The 17,373-nt window shown below is 45.5% G+C and overlaps 1 protein-coding gene across 3 annotated transcripts in view; it reads left to right on the forward strand.

Moving 5' to 3' along the window:
- Nucleotides 1–3,131: 3,131 nt before the first annotated feature.
- The window catches only part of INTS3 (integrator complex subunit 3), a 37,107-nt gene continuing 22,865 nt past the window's right edge, over nt 3,132–17,373 (forward strand). For all 3 annotated transcript variants that reach the window (XM_012733363.1, XM_012733364.1, XM_004693732.2), the window contains exons 1-3: nt 3,132–3,834; nt 11,381–11,464; nt 12,454–12,537. In XM_012733363.1, the coding sequence (XP_012588817.1) occupies nt 3,691–3,834; nt 11,381–11,464; nt 12,454–12,537 (312 nt within the window). In that variant the 5' untranslated portion in view covers nt 3,132–3,690. The remainder of the gene's footprint in view (nt 3,835–11,380; nt 11,465–12,453; nt 12,538–17,373) is intronic.

The following is a 17,373-nucleotide window of genomic DNA, read 5'->3' on the forward strand; positions in this document are numbered from 1 at the left end:
GTGGGGAGCAGAACAGTCAGATTATCAAAGCATATTGCTGAGGGGAGCAGCAGGCAAGACAGGAGAGGTCTGCTGCACCATGTGGATCACCTCCAGGGTGATGTTTACTAAGCTTATTGTGGCAACTGTTTCTCAATCTGTGAACATCATCATTATTCTGGGATAGAACTTGTACTGAAGTGGCTGTGGCCAGCTTGCAGTGCTGTGCTTTAAACTGTTGTGCCACCAAGGAGGGCCTTTAATAAAAAAAAAAAATTATTTATTTTTGCATAGAAGAACTGGGGTACAGGCCAGAGGTATAGGGGGTGAGAGGTTTTGCCAGAGACAGAGAGCAGAACAGGCAGATCCAGTGAAATACACTGCTGAAGGGAGCAGGGGGTGGGACAAGGGTGGTCAGCTGTATCTTGTGGGTCACCTCCCTGGCTGGCAATTGAACTTGGTGTTGCAGTGGCTGTGGATAGCTTCGTAGTGCTGCGCTTTAACCTGCTGTGCTACCAGGGAGGGCCTGCCAAATATTCTTTGTCATTCTCTCATATGTGTGTGTATGTGTGTATGAGTATATATATGTATAATATAAAGGGTAGCATTTATATATGCATAAATATATGTTCTTATATATTTATGTATAAAGTATATATGCACACATACTATATCTATCTAAAGTTCTAAAGAATAAGGACATTCTCTTACATAGCCACTATCCATTTGTCAAAAATAAGGAAGTTTGCTGCCTTATCTATAGTATATATTCAAACTTTTTCAAGTTGTCCCAATAATACACATTATAACAAACTTTTTTTTTTTAAAGATTTATTTGTGCATACAGAACTGGGGTATAGGCCAGAGGTGCAGGGGCGGTGAGAGGCTTCACCAGAGATAGAGTGGGGAGCAGAACAGGCAGATACACGAGGTACACTGCTGAGGGGAGCAGCAGGCAGGTCAGGAGAGGTCTGCCGCGCCATGTGGATCACCTTCAGGGCAGGTGGGGATCGAACTCATGTGGAAGTGGCTTTAGCTTCTCAATGCTGTGCTTTAACCCCCTGCGCCACCAGGGAGGGCCCTAAATCAGGTATTTTTTTAAGAAACATTACATATACAAGGTACTTAATTCAGGGGACTCCCTGGTGGCTTACAGATTAAGTCTCAGTACTACCACTGGGATGGCCCACTGTCACCACCTGAGTTCCTTCCCAGTCAGGGAGGTGACCCACATATGACACAGCAGACCTCTCCTGTCTTGCCCGCTGTTCCCCTCAGCAGTGTATTTCAGGAAATATGCCTGTTCTGCTCCCCACTCTGTCTCTGGCGAATCCTTTCACACACACCTCCACAGCTTCTGCCTCACCTCTGACTTATACCCCAGCTTTTATGCAAAAATAAATAAATGAAATCTTTAAAACAAAACAAGGTACTTAATTTTTTAATTAACAAAGCATATATAGTAAAATATAAATCTCTGGTCTCCTACCCAGAAACAACCAATGTAACAGTTTTGTCTATGCTTCACATAGTCTTCCTAAATATTTATATAGTCCCCTACGTTCTACTTTCAAAAGCCCAACACAAATAGAAGTGTAAGTATACATTGTTACTTTTCTCTCTCCATCCAATGTATCTTCATGTTTCCACTGACACAAAATAATATTATTGTAATAACTTTGTATTCTTCAGTGGCTAATGCAGCGCTTCTAGTGGCTTTGCATCTAGAGGGATTCCAAAGCATACTCAAAAGCTTCCCCTCAGCATTGAAAAAAAAAGAGGGCCCTCGGTGGTGGTGGGACAGTTAAAGCCAGCGCTAGGAAGCTTTGGGCAGCCTCTACAGCACCAGTTCAATTTCGGACTAGGGAGGTGACAGATCTCTCTTGACCTGCCCACTGCTCCCCTCAGCAGTGTATTTCAGTCAATCAGTCTATTCTGCTCCCCACTCTGTCTCTGGTGAGTCCTCTCACCCCTTGCACCTCTGGACTGCACCCCAGTTCTTGTATGCATAAAAATAAATATTAAAAAAAAGTTTATAGTTAAATGTTAAGCCATTACAAGAGTAATAAATAGGATCACGTGCACAGTGGTAATAACTAGTGTCTGTAGTATTTTCCAATTTACAACGTGGTTTCACACCCACTATTTCACATAATTTTCTCAAAGCTAACAGACAGCCCTTGTAGCTCCATTTTGCAGGAAAAACAAAGCAGGGGCATGGATTTTTTTTAAAGTAGGTATTAAAAACAGCAAAAACTTTGCCTTTGGAGCCGTGTAAGGCAAACTTAAGTCCTCGTGGGGGAAAAAAATGGAACATGCATTTGAGACGCAAAGATGTGGAACCAGACTGCAAAAGCAGATGCACACACAACTGAGGACACCCGGCCCTCACAGAGCTGATCAGCATGGAACTCAGTTACGGGGCGAGAGCAGGACTTTAGTGACGGCTGAGTTCAGACACAGAAAACAGAGATGAAGATAGCCCGGTCATTCGGAACATCTCTGCTCCAATCACTAGAATTCTAGTGCCTTGGCTTGCACACGTGGCCTGTGCATTTTCTTCCCTCCCAACTGGGGCTGAGTTGGAGTGTACGCCAACTTGTGTGATGCCCTCTCGGCTCTGGGACACGGCTCCACACCACCGGATTGTGTCTGCCCGAGGAGTGCTTAAGGATTAGTGCTCCACTCCCTCGCCCTGCAAGGCCAACTCGCGGCTAGGCTGTATCTCCTAAATCCACCCAGGATGACACCCGGCTCCCGCAGCCGCCCGAGCTCCACGAGGGCCAGGAAAAGAGGGCGGGGCCGGCAGCGCGCGTGCGCGTCGATGCACGCAGGCGCAGCCCCCTCCTTCCTGATCTCCTCGCACTCCCTTTCCACCTCCGGGAAGCGGTCCCGTCCCACCCCCCGAGGGCAAAGGAGGGATGCTATTGGGTGCTCAGCTTGTCCATCAGACCCGTCTGTCTGCTCCCTAATTCCATTGGCAGCAGGGAGAAAGGCCAGTCGCCAGTCGGCCGCCAACTCCTCCGAGACTCAGCGCCACCGCGGAAGCCGCTATTGGCGGAGGCCGGGGACCGCGACTGCTCACTTCCGGCGCGGGCCTCCACGATTCCTCCCCTCCCCCGCCATCGCCCTCAGCCTTCCCACCCCCCGCCCTTCCACCATGGCCGCCTCTGTGTGGTGTAGGGAGAAGCTGGTGCTCCTTGTCCTCCTATAGCGCTTACTGCCTCGCCCTCAGCCCCTAGGGCCCGGATCCAAAGGAACTTCGCTCCTCAACCCTGGGGCACCAGCAAGGAAGGCTTCCCCCCTGCTTCAGGGGCAGGACTCCTCTTTCCCCCAGCTCTGAGCCTGAAACTTAGGGTTTTCCCTGCTTCTCTTGGGGTCAGAAGCAGAAGGGGCGCCCCTTCCACTTCCTCTGGGGCGGAAGCGTCTTCTGCCTGTGCCCTAGGGGCACAGACCCTCACCCCAGCAGACTTAGGAGCTAACGGCTTTTTCTCAGCACTGCCACTGCAGGGGCAGGATCTCAGGGCCCTCCGCCTTCGCTTCCTGCACAGGAGCGGCCTCTCCCAGAAGGTGGAGGAGAGGACTGGAACCTTTTCCCTCCCCTGCCCCTCCTGCCCCGCTTGCCCCCATCCGTGGCAACCCAGAGCGCCCCGTTTCTAAGGCTTCCCACCCATCCTCTCCCCGGCCTTTTCCCGTCTCCTGGCTGCAGCTATGGAGTTACAGAAGGGAAAGGGGGCAGCAGCAGCAGCTGCTTCGGGAGCAGCGGGAGGTGGAGGAGGAGCGGGAGCAGGAGCCCCAGGAGGGGGGAGGCTGCTACTTTCAACCAGTTTGGATGCCAAGGATGAGTTAGAGGAGGTAGGTGTGGGGGGTGGGGAAGGGAGTTAAGAAACTGGGTTGAGGAGGGCTACTGGAACGGATACGGGTGGGGGCGGGGAAGGAGGCCTTCAAGTTTTTTCTAAGGCCCACAAACACTGCTCCAGACTTCCTGCTACTGAAGGAAGAAGTGTGGACAACTTCCTGGACAGGTTGTCATAGCAACTGCAGTCTAGAGTGAAAATGGGTGGGGGGTGTTAAGAAAGGTTTCAGCATCCAGGTCTGACGAATTTATTTCTGACTTCCCACGTGCAGGCCGTGGGAATATTTACCTTTTCAACCTCAGGTCATATATTGAGTTGAGAAGTAATGTATGTGCGTCTAAGTGTCTAGGGAATTCAATTCATGGGAACTTGCCGCAAATCTTAGACCCTCCTGTTAAGTAGTGTTGCCTTTTTGTGGGCTCAGCCATCCTTGATGCTAATTGGATGTTTAGACTGAGTGAAGACTCAGGAATAGACTTAAAGAAAAATGACTGAAGGCTTGAGGACTTAAATGTATAGTTAGCATCAGCAGTGTCCCTGGGGGGGGTCGGTGAATGAGGCCCAGGGGTTCGCCTTTGGAACCAGAAAGCATACACACGAGAGCGAACACACAGAGAGTGAAGTGAGTGAGGCCATGCCATGGACCTGAATGGACACTTCAGACACTGGACAGCTGGCTCTCTGCCCCCACTTGTTCCTCTTACCCTGTTGCTGACAACCCAGAGCTGGGCATGTATCCTTTCCACTGCCATGCTTGAGGCACAGGAGACCCAGAACTGGGACGTGACTGATGAACTGTTTGCAAGATCTAATACATTCAACATGGTGGTTATCCAGGGCCATGATAAGTAAATGAACAGGTTTCTGGCTCTTCATTGTCCATTTCTCTGCTTCTAACTTAATACTAGATGCTATAGAGTGGGCAGGCAAATAGGTGATAGTCATATGAGAAATTTGGGGGAAAAAAGTTCAATCAGACAAAACATGGCAGAACACATGCAAAAATGAACTTTGTGAATCAAGAGGTGTCTGGATAGCAACTTGATGATGTATTTTTTTGGTCAGATGTCCACTCACAGATTGGCTTCATGCTTCTCTCCCCATAGTTCTATGTGCGTTTAGATAAAGATATTTTCTGCCCCTGTTTTTATCAATTAAGCTAGATATAATTAGGAACAAAAACAATGTTCCTATGAATAACTCCCCAAACCAAAATGACTGTAGGATTACCTCGCAATTTGAATTATCCAATTTTTTAGAAATGGCCACAGTTGTCAAAACCTTTGCCACCTTCTGAATTCTGACACCGAAGCTCTAGAGCTGTAGAAGGTAGTTGACTGCCATAGATGCTTCCACCTATTTGGGTGGAGGGCAAAAGACCCCAACGGTTGGATGCCAAAAATGTTTATTTCCCGCCCTGATTGCCTGATGGGGTCATCCTGCCTCTGTTCTTATTTGTACCACAGAGTAGCACAGCATCCTGTTCCTCTGAGCAAGTGACATTCTTGCCAGTCAACGAAATGATACGAAATGATATGGCAGGAGGGGACCACAAAAGAGGAAGCATTTATTTTCTTGCTTTTTTTTGAATGTCTGAGAGTGAACTTTCGACTGTTTCCAGGGAGAAGGGGGAGGGAGGGTCTTATTTTTCCCTGACATCCTTCTTGGTATGGATGTTTCCCAGCATGTCTCTGGCTCTCCCCTTTCCTCTCTGCCCTTTGTCCTCTGCATTTAATTTTCCAACAAGCCTTGTCATTCTGTTTTAACCCCATGTGTGTGCTTTTGTTATCTGCACTAGACCCGGAGTGTGTCTAAGGGCCAGACTTAATGGCTGCTTTACTGTGTGGGTCTCCCTCCACATCTTTGCACATAAAAGTTATAGAAGCCTCATGTTGACTAACTGATCTCTGCTTTTTCTTGGTTATTTTCCAACACAGCCTTACCTGTTGCCCAAGAACATAGAGATAGCTTCCTGACCATATAAACTTTTAACTGTGTGCTGAGTCTGATAGGAAAATAGATGGAGGGGGGAATCCAAGGTCTGCTTTCCAGAGCTTATCATCTAAAGACTGAGTTAATACATCCATAAGGAAGATTCAGAAACAAACAAAAAAACTGCTTAGGGTAGTGAAGAGACTGGGGTCATTACAGCTGTGCCTGCTGAGGAAAGGTTCTTTAGAAACCCCAGTGAAGAGCATCCCCAGCAGGGACTGTGACTCAGCATTTGCTCTCCTTGGCCCTGTTCCTCTCTTTGAAGAGGGAATTCTTCTTGCCCATCCTGGTCCCCTTTTGGGGAATGAGATAAAAATAGTACCAGCTGGGAGGCTTTTAAAACATGCAGATCCTAGTCTCACAGCTCCTGGTCATCCCCTGCTGAGCAGGACCTAGCCCACTTTGAAGTTAGACTGAAAGCTAGAGCCTTTGACCCAAATGTCAGAGCTTCCTCTTAAGCTATGCACAGGTCTTGTATTTGGTTAAAGGTACATTCCTTTCAGGTTTTCTCTCAGAGATAATTCACATCCTGTCTGTGAGGAATCTCCAGAGAATGGAACAAAACCATCTCTCATTCTCCCTCCCCCTTAAATCCTCATTTTATAAACAAGTGATTTTTTTGAAAGATTTATTTTTATTCATTTATGCATACAAGAACTGGGGTGTAGGCCAGAGGTTTGGGACATGAGAGCATTCACCAGAGACAGAGTGGGGAGCAGAACAAACAGATCGATAGAAATACACTGCCAAGGTTGAGCCATGGGCAAATACACTGCTGAGGGGAGCAGCGGGTGGGACAGGAGAGGTGTGCTGCACCATGTGGTTCAGCAACCTGGCTGGACCAAACTCATGCTGCAGCCTTTTGATAGCTTCATAGTGCTGTGCTTTAACCTGTTGTGCCCTCATAACCCCTTGTAGGGAGGGCCCTGTGCTAGATACTTTTTAGCTTGGATCTCCCCCACTCTGTTTTCCTAGAGTTAGAAGAATCCTTCTGACTTTAGTCTTGAGTTTCATGTATATACACTGCCCAACTGGAAAAGCCCCCCACATCCACGCACTCCTGCATTGTTGCTGCTGTCATAGAAACCGTGCTCAGGTAGGCTTAGTATTAGGAAAATGAATTTAGGAGCTCCCAGAGATGGTAAATATTTGTTCACCTCTCTGAAGTGCTCTTATGGAGGGCTTACTCAGAACACAACCATCCTGCCAGCAATTGTTGACAACTGCAGTGTTTGCTAAGGGCTTCTGGAGTCTAGGAGAAGGGGTACTGCTACGTGATTATAGGGAGCTCACCTCCAGTGGACTTCTGAGGGGAAGTAGTCCTGTCGTTCTGAGTTTCCCTGTTTGGAAAACTAATTTCTTTCTTTTTTAAAGATTTATTTATTTATGCATACAGAGCTGGGGTATAGGCAAGAGGTGCAGGGGCAGTGAGAAGATTCACCAGAGACAGAGTGGGGAGCAGAACAGGCAGGTGGACGAAGTACACTGCTGAGGGAAGCAGCGGGCGGGTCAGGAGAGGTCTGCCACGACATGTGGGTCACTCTGGGGTGGGGATCAAACTCATGCTGAAGTGGCTTTAGCTTCTTAGTGCTGTGCTTTAACCTGCTGCACCATCAGGGAGGGCCCTGGAAAACTAATTTCTATAGTTCAGAAAGAGCAGCATCTTTTATATTTATGACAGGCATGACTGTCACCTTTCTTATCACTTTTATTAACATACCCAAATTCTGGACTCTTTCCCCCCCCCTTTTTTTTTTTTTTAACATCCTTAGCTGGGCCTCTTTATTCCAAGAGGCTACTTTTCTTTTTGACTGGATAGTTACCCACAGAATAGACTCAGGCCTCTGAGTGGGGCTTAGAATATGAAGAAGGGACCTGGAGAACCCAGTGTAGTCGAGGGTGTGTTGCATCACAGCAGAGACTCCAGCCAGCTTACCCAGTGTGAGTCCGTAGGACCTTCATAAGATCTTGGTGCAGGTCCATTAGTTAGACCTTTCCCCACCCCTCCTCTTCAAGAATGCAAAAGTTGACAGAGGGTAAGCAGTAGAGGAAGCTTTTCAGCTGGTCTAGGACTTTTCCTTGTCCTGTAGTGGGACGGTGGGTCTGTTGAGGCTAGGGATCTCATCCTCATAGATTTGGTTGTGTAATTACTGAACTTCCTCGCAAATGGGATAGATTCTAATTCAACTATTGTAATGCCAGGCTGTATACATGGTACTTTCACATGTTACCTGGTTTAATCCTCACAGCAATCTTGTGATTTAGACTTTGTCTCTACTTTTCACAAAAGAAAACCCAGGTTTAGAGAGCCCAGGTAACTTGCCCAAGATTAAGCTGAGATGGTGGGTTCCTTCTCTCCTGTACTTGTCAGTTGCTCATTAGGTAACTGACTTCTCTTGCAACTCTGTTGATTCAGCAAAGCTACTTCCTTCAAATAGGAAACAATATACAGAATTTTAGGAAGCCGTGTTACTGCTTGTTTGCCATCTCCCTCCACTGACTCTGCTTGGTCACTTAGACTGGGGTAAACAGGTACCCTCAGAGCTCCCAGAGCAGTCTGGAGCTGCTGGAGGAACTGATCATCCATCCAGTCATTGATAACTATTTCAGGTGGAGAAGGATGCATTTATAAAGAGTGAATCCAACATAGGTTTTCCGTCCTTCCTCTGTCTCATGGGAGCTGGGCTGGGTGCACGAAGGATCCAAGAGCTTGTGGGAGAAGTGGGTTATGAGAGTCACAGCTCAGGTGTCATGTGATCTCACAGGTCCGTTTCACAAGTACCAGGGTGCTGTTAATTAAGGCTGAGTGGGCTGATCTGACCTGATTTGGGGGGGTAGTCTGACCGTATGTTGGTTGGCAAAGTTGTAATACCTTCAAGCAAGTGGTTTGGGCCTATTAGGATGAGATTTTGTGGCTATATGGGAGCTCCTTGCATTAAAGCAGTTCTACATTTTGCTTTTAGACAAGGATGGATGAAGGCAGCCTCAGGTGAGGGCCAGAGGAGACACACTAATCTTTCACTCCTAGGCCTCTTTCCCACCATCCTTAGGCATTATTTGTCAGTTCCTCATAATTGCTGCAGGAGTAGATCTGTAGGATTTTTTGTGATGGTGTCTATAATCAGTGGGAAGTAAATTGCCTGCCTTTGTCCCTGTTTACCAGCTTCATCATCCCTGAGAATTGAGGAGTAGTGTTCCTAAAAGAGGTTTTTTGTTAATCCTCAAGAGAAATTTCAAAAGATTCAGAAAGGAATTTGGGTGGTAGTCATGGAGGCACACTGACTTAATGTGAGATACACTTTATCAGTGCTTTCTGAATATTTAGTATTAAGTGCTTCAGAACAGGAGCCAGTGAGCAAGGTCACCTTGCAGTGTTGAACTGGCCTTTGAAACTCGAGTGGCTTTGGATAGGGCATGGAACTGCTTCCCCACCTTTATTAGAGACCCTGACAGTTGGGTTTGGCCTTTTGTTCCCCATTAGTTTGTTCCTTTCACTCTCATTTTTTCAAAGTTTGCTTTTAAATTTTTAGAAGACAATTTCAACAACAAAGAAGAGAGGATAGTATAACTCCCAGGCAGCTATTACTCTGTCTCAGTATTTATAGTGCTTGTCAATAATGTTTTCTCTCTCTCCAGACTGGATTATTTTGAAGCAAATTCAAAAAATGCCATTTCATTTGTAGGTACTTCATATGCATGTCTATGAGAGGGCATACCATACCTTAAAATACTAACAGCAATTTCCTAAAATATTAAGTGTCCAATTTCTCTTGATAATTTTAAATTATCAGAAATTTTAAAATAACAGAAAAATTATAATACATGCAATATTCATGTATTCTTCAGCCAAATTCTCCAGTTACTAACATATTATCATTATCACTACGTATCTTATTGTAACCTTGTAAGAATAAGTTGTAATCATGATACCACTGAAATACAAATTTAAATACTTCAGTATATATTTTAAGAATAAGCATCTTCTGTTACTACATAACCACTGTCCTGTTCTCAAGCTTAGGGCACTTACCATCATATAACTGCTGTCCAGTGTGTAGTACAGATTCAGATTGTGCCAGTGGTCCCAGTAATGTCCATTAGAGCAGCCCAGGATCACATATCGTCTGTAGCTATACTGTCTCTGATTCTTCAATTGAAAGACATTCTTAGTCTATCATTGTCTTTCCTGACCTTAAACACTTTTGATAGGCCAGTTATTTTGTAGATTATCACTCAGTTTGGATTATCTGAAACTTCTTTATGATTAGACTTAGATTATTAATTTTGGTAAAAACCTCAAAGTGATGCAGCCTTTTCAGTGTAGTATAGCATAGACACATAGTGTTAGTGGTCAGTTTCTCACTACCAGGGATATTAACTTTGATCACTTGGTTAAGGTGGTATACTCCAGAGTTTCCTACCATCAATGTGTTTTGTTGTTGTTGTTAATTAGTATTTTGATCTATATAAATACCCTCTTTCCTTTGAAAGCTTCATCTGTGATTTTAGCATCTGTTGATAATTGCTTGCATCAATTCTGTTATTCATTCTGCATTCATTATAAGGAAGAGCTTACTCCTTTACTTATTATTTGCCTATCTATGGGCATGAATTCATGGATTTTTAAAAATATGTATTTATTTATGCATACAAGAACTACAATGCAGGCCAGAGGGGTGGGGGTGGGGGGCAACGGTGAGAGGAGTGGGAGCAGAACAGGCAGACTGACTGCAACACACTGCTGAGGGGAGTAGCAGGTGGAATAGGAGGTCTGCTGTGCCTTGTGGGTCACCAGCTTGGCTGGGGATCGAACTTGTGCTTCAGTGGCTGGAGATAGCTTCATGGTGCTGAGACTTAATCCCTTGCGCCACAGGGGAGGCCCCTAAACAATTTTATAAATAAACAGGAGAGTCTGCTGCAACCTGTGGGTCAGCTCCTGGCTGGGGATCAAGTTCATGCTGCAGTGGCTGCAGCTAGCTTCGTAGTGCTGAGACTTCACTCCTAGTGCTACCAGGGAGGCCCAAACTCAGGGGTTCTTATTTTATTCAGTGAGTTATAATCTGAAATCTCTCCCTACTTTTTCATTTTTTTTCCCTTATGAATTTATGTGTTGAAGAAAACAGATCACTTCTCATAGTTTTTTTTTTTTTTTTTAAGATTTATTTATTTACACCTAGAAGAACTACTGGGGTACAGGCCAGAGGTGCAAGAGTGAGAGGATTAACCAGAGACAGAGTGGGGAGCAGGACGGGCAGCTCTATTGAAATATACTATTGAGGGTAGCAAGGGGTGAGACAGGAGAGGTGTGTTGCACCATGCTCCTGGCTGGGGATCAAACTTAGGGTGATGTCACTGAGAGTTCACCTCTGTGCCACCTGGGAGGCGCTGTATGCTAGATGTCACTAACTGTATTCCCACTGTGATTTTGTAAACTGATAATTAGTTTTAGAGATGTGGTGAGTTTTATACCTATAAAAAAAATTTGGGAGGGCCAGGAGTACTTCATAGGTGGTAGTATGCCACACTCTGATTTTTTTCTTGCCCCTTTACAGAGATTGGAAAGATGCATGAGCATTGTAACATCCATGACTTCTGGGGTCTCGGAGAGGGAGGCCAATGACGCCCTAAATGCCTATGTGAGTATAATGCTTTCCCACATCCACTTCTGCTTCTTTGAAAGCTCTGAGAGATCATCGAAAATATAAAATGCTTAAATGGCCAGGAATTAGGGGACAGAAGTTAATGTCATTTTGCCCTAAGCCGGGCTTCCCAGTTCTTCTTTTACTGTGGAAGTCTATCTCTTAGAATGTTTTTTTATTTTATTTTACTTTTTAAAGATTTATTTATTTATGCATACATAAATAAATGGGGTACAGGCCAGAGGTGCAGGGGATGAGAAGATTCACCAGAGACAGAGTGGGGAGCAAAAAAGGCAGCTGGTGGGACAGGAGGTCTGCTGTGCGGTGTGGGTCGGCAACCTGGCTGGGGATGGGACTCGTGCTGCAGCGGCTGAGACAGCTTCATAGTGCTGAGACTTAATCCCTTGCACCACAAGGGAGGACCCTAAACACTTTTATGAACAGCTCATAGTGACTTACAAATTCTTCTCACATATTTGATCTTTCCCATTTCCTAATCAATTTGTGAGGTTGAAAGGATTTAAAGAGGACAGGTAAAGGACTTACCTTTCCTGATGCATGTTGCTCAGTGAATGTTCAGTTAGTATTGACTATTTAGTATTTGAATGTTAGGTCTTCACCTTATAGATATCAGCGAGTCAATGATTTACTCAAGCTTTTCGCTTGTTACTCCATGGCTGACTAGTTGCAGCTCCCTCTTGGCTGAAAGTTACTAAGGTCTGATGACGATAATAGAGAAGGATCCCCGCACCCCCCCCATTTTTAGCATATTTATTTTTTGACCTGGCCTGCATCCAGTGGTTGAGAATGTAGTAATAGAAGTCTATTCTTTCCCTCCATCTTTCTCTGAAAACAGATGACCCATCACTTGCAGGTGAAGGAAATCAACAGATTTAAGATCCAGGAGTCCAGGGTTTTCTCGGAGAAGCTGTACTCAAGCACTTTCCTCCTATGAGTGACTAATTTTTTCCTTCCTCATATAATAGGTATGCAAAGGTCCCCCTCAGCATGAGGAAATCTGCCTCGGTCTCTTCACCCTTGTCCTTACTGACCCCGCCCAAGCCCAGAAGGTAAGACACCCTGCCCTGGACCCACAAACCCTGTATTATGATGGAACTGAGATTTAACTAGGATAGTATCAGACTGTGACCAGTGCTGGATCACCTTGTTCCACAAATACAGTGACAGCTCCCTTTTTACTCTCAGGGGATTGGTCATTCTCTGGTAAAATTCTTTATCTGTCTTTATAGATTGTGAAGCCAGCTGACAAGACAAGGCAGTTCAGATATAAGAGTGAAATGTATTAAAAGAATTTAAAATTTTATATTTACAAGTGAAGGCTAAAAGATTAGGGATTTAATTTAGGAAAGAGAAGCACTCAGCTATAACTGAGTGCTTGAGAGTTCTTATCTAGAAGAGTAAGACCTGGAGTTTGCAGGTGCTATTACTGAAGGCGAATTGAAATTAGAGTGGGGCTTAAACTAGACAAATTAATGTTAGGTGATTGATGTAAAATATCATCATGATTGAGAATACTGGAGTGCTGGAGTCACTTCATGAGGAATTCCTTCTGAAAACTAGAAATGGCTCCTTCACAGAAAAGTCTCCTGTGTGTGGAATGGTTAAATGGGTTTCTTCCTCCAGGTGAAGGACTAGGCAAGATGAGCTCTGTGGATTCTGTTCCAATGTATATAAAGGAGCAAGATTTTGCCTTTTACTACTCCAGATTTCCCCCTTACTGACAGTTCTTTGTCCTTTAAGCATTGGCATGATGGCTTAGACGTTTATGTCTTATATCTGGCATAACTGTGTGATAGTAACAGAGAACAGTATTCTCATTGACTATTCCCTAAAGACAGGAAGTATGGAAGAAAGCAAACATGTTCTATGCCCAGCATTGTTTTAAACTCTATCCAGACAGAGGAATCTCATTTAATCCTCTGAAAAAAGTGACTATGTTCTCACCCCACCAAATCACTCCCAGATGACCTGTAAGATAACTGGAGGTCAGTGATGTTTTTGTTTGTTCAAGGATATCCAAAGGAAAATGATTCCCAGGGACTAGGACTAGGACAGACTGCCCATAATCCCTTAGTATAACTGCTTGGGTTGATCTCAAGGATTTATGGGCATAGCAATCCAATGTATTTGTGCTGCTCTGAAACCAGCCAAGTAGGGTTGGGGGTGAGTAGGCAGCAAGTAGTCCGGATTCCTTTGTTTTCCAGGTCATTTCTAGACTGGGACCTTGTTGAGTTAAATTGCCATTTCATTGTCACACTGATTTTACATTAAGGTCTTTTTTATTTTTTTAAAGATTTATTTATTAATGCATATAAAAACTGGGGTACAGGCCAGAAATGCAGGGGTGAGGGTTCACCAGAGGCAGAGTGGGGAGCAGAACAGGCAGATGTACTGAAGTATACTGCTGAGGGGAGCAGCAGGCAAGAGAGGAAAGGTCTGCTGCGTCATGTGGGTCACCCCTGCGCCCTCCCTGCCTCCTCACTCCGGGATCAAACTCATGCTGCAGTGAGTGCTGATAGCTTCATAGTGCTGAGACTTAACCCCTTGTGCCACCAGACCTACCCCTACATCAAGGTCCTTAAAAGCAAATTAATGTCTCTAGTTTGATGGTGTCAAACAGTGATATGATCCAGTCTAGTCTCTCAAACTTTAAAGAAATTGTTAGCAAAGATGGTGATGAAACAGTCCCATTTAGTTACCTCAGTGCAGATGTGTCATGCCTACAGTCTTATAATTGTTTGTTTTAGGTGGGCTAGGAATCACGCAGGGTAAATCAGTAAACCTCAGGGAAGGGGGCAGGGTGTGTGTGGTATTTCTAGCTTTTTGCCTGGCCTGCCATTCGGAGGCCACAGTGCGCTGCATTATAAATGCTTCTCATGTCATGGTTTGTGGCAGGTACTAGAGTGCCTTGTCTCCTCTTTGCCGGTGACAGCCCTATGATGGGGAGGAGGGGATCGAGCCCTCCCCTTGGGTCTCATAGCTCATTGAAGTTGTGCCACAAATATGTTCATAGACTGTAAGTTTCCAAGTAAATTCCCCAGGTCAGGGTTCTTCAGATGAAGGGGGTAGAGTTGGAGACTTAGGAGGGCACCATGTTAGACCAGTGAGGAACTATCAAGTTGTGATTTAACTTAGAGACCTTGGGCCAGGTCAGTGTGTCGTGGAAGGTCAGTGTGTGTAAGTCATGGTGATGTGACTCTTCTCCCTAAAAGAATAATTATCTTGTGAAATTCTTTTTGCCTGCAGAAGTTTTAGGTGGGGAGTTACTAATCCTGATCCTAATGTGTTTTAGCTTCAGTTTCAAGCACGGGGAACATTCTCTGAGTTTCATTGGGGTTCATTCTATCTTTGGAGCAGAAACCTTGGGATGTGGGGAGATACATCTTCACAGGCCTAGAGATGGGAAGTGGGGTCAGTGGGAGTAGAAACTGAGTTCCAAACATACACGAAGCCAGCAGTAGGCAAGCATGAGCTGAGGTTTCTCTCTCAGTGATGCTAGGCAGGGTTAGAGCTGGGTGAGCCCTTTGGACCTGATGAGGGGAATGAGGCAAACAAGAGAACTCAATTAAGGGGAGGCAGGTGAGGTGCTGGTGGAGAGTAGAATACACACACGGTGGATTTTGCTCCAGTTGTGCCTTCTTGATTTGCATCTGCCCTCTTGTTAGCCTGTATTTTTGTTAGTTTTTATTCTTGTTAGTTTATATTTCTTTTGAGTTTATTTTTTTCCTATTTGATGTCTGAATTGAATAGTTGCTAGCAGCCCACTTGCCTTAGCCTCTGCACAGGCTCCAGGTAGATAAAGGCAATAGTAAAGGGTCTAACATCAACACCAAGGTTTCTCTTCATCAAGAGCCAACAAGCCAGACTGGCAGCTGTAGTTCTGGATATTTCTCTCAGCAGACAGTTTCAGAAACAAAGGTGGGGGCCAGGAAGGCCCAAACTGGACTCCCCACAATCAGGACAGATGTGCCCCCTCAGCGCCATCCTGTTGTCTTTGCTTTCTTTTGGACTCTTTGCTTCTCTTCTCTGCTCCCCACTAAGGTTTTGGGTTTATTTCCTTCATCTACTTCCGAACCAGTGGGAACGCTGACACATAGGCTCGTGTGATAACTGGCAGCATCAGGAATATGATACTCTGGTACCAGCTGCCATGTGTTATCAGCAGTTGTGGCTGATATGGGCCCAGATGGAGCATGGAATCAGGCAGACAGAATCTGTTTTCTTCATCTGAGCTTTGTCTCCCAAGACACTTATCCTCCTTTCCTGTCCTGGGTAGATTTGGCATTTCTGGGATGTCTGCTGCTGTTTGAAACAATAGACTCCTCTCTGGTTAGCAGGATCTCTGTACTTGGGCTGATGTAGATTTTCCTTCTGCCTCTGCTTCCCTCAATCTCTGTGACTCACACCTCCAAGGAGGCTCCAGGGCTCAACTACCACCATATACTGACCAGCACATTGTTCATGGGGTTCCCTAACTCTTGATTGTACTTTTTTTTTTTTAATTTTTTTTTGAAAGATTTATTTATTTATTCATACAGAACTGGGGTACAGGCCAGAGATGCGGAGGGTGAGAAGATTCACCAGAGACAGAGTGGGAAGCAGAACAGGCAGATCGACGAAGTACACTGCTGAGGGGAGCAGCGGGCGGGTCAGGAGAGGTCTGCCACGCCATGTGGTCACCTCCGGGGCAGGCGGGGATCGAACTCATGCGGAAGTGGCTTTAGTTTCTCAGTGCAGTGCTTTAACCCGCTGCGCCACCAGGGAGGGCCCTTGATTGTACTTTTGTTTGTCCAATGACCCATCCCTGCCCCTGAGATGCAGTCAGGATAATGAAATTCTCCTTTGGGTACGAAAGTTTGTGGCACATGGAAATGTCTGATTGTTGACTTTTTCGTCTGCTCACTTGGTTTGACTTCAGGACAATCGCAGCAAGAGAAGCAAGAGGAATTAATTTCTGAGGAGTCCCAAGTCAGACCAGGGGACAGCTGATTTTGAGGAGTCTTTTTTTGCACACTTAGCATCAGTGTTTAAGAATGAATGTAGTAATGTCAAAATTACTATAAACATTTTTTTTCATTGTGCTTATTGAGGGGACATTGGTTTACAATACTGTAGATACATAGGTTTATACCTCTGCAAATGTACATTCCACACCATGAACACCAGCAAAGCCCCACCACCATAAGCTCTTACCTCCAACCCCCAGCACTCACTTTTCATTATCCCTAAAGTTGGTCTAAAGGGTTGATGAAAAAAGCCTGACATCTAGAATTGGTCTGCCTGGTTTTGAGGCCTCATTCTCCCCCTTTTTTATTTATTTATTTATTTATTTATTTATTTGTACAGAACTGGGGTACAGGCCAGAGCTGCGGAGGGTGAGAGGATTCACCAGAGACAGAGTGGGGAGCAGAACAGGCAGATCGACGAAGTACACTGCTGAGGGGAGCAGCGGGCGGGCCAGGAGAGGTCCGCCATGCCATGTGGTCACCTCCGGGGCAGGCGGGAATCGAACTCATGCAGAAGTGGCTTTAGCTTCTCAGTGCAGTGCTTTAACCCGCTGCGCCACCAGGGAGGGCCCCCCTTTGTTTTTTTTTTAAAGATTTATTTATTTATTTGTACAGAACTGGGGTACAGGCCAGAGCTGCGGAGGGTGAGAGGATTCACCAGAGACAGAGTGGGGAGCAGAACAGGCAGATCGACGAAGTACACTGCTGAGGGGAGCAGCGGGCGGGTCAGGAGAGGCCTGCCACGCCTCATTCTCCCTTTTATCTCATGGGTGACCTGGAGGGAATCACTTGAACCTCTCCATGCCTGTTTCCTCATCTGTAAAATCAGAGGTGTAATAAGAGTAACTATTCCAAAAGGCTGTTGTTTGAGTGGAGGGC

Source organism: Condylura cristata, unplaced genomic scaffold (genome assembly GCF_000260355.1).
Source record: "Condylura cristata isolate star-nosed mole 26May11 unplaced genomic scaffold, ConCri1.0 scaffold00040, whole genome shotgun sequence".
NCBI classification, from domain to species: domain Eukaryota; kingdom Metazoa; phylum Chordata; class Mammalia; order Eulipotyphla; family Talpidae; genus Condylura; species Condylura cristata.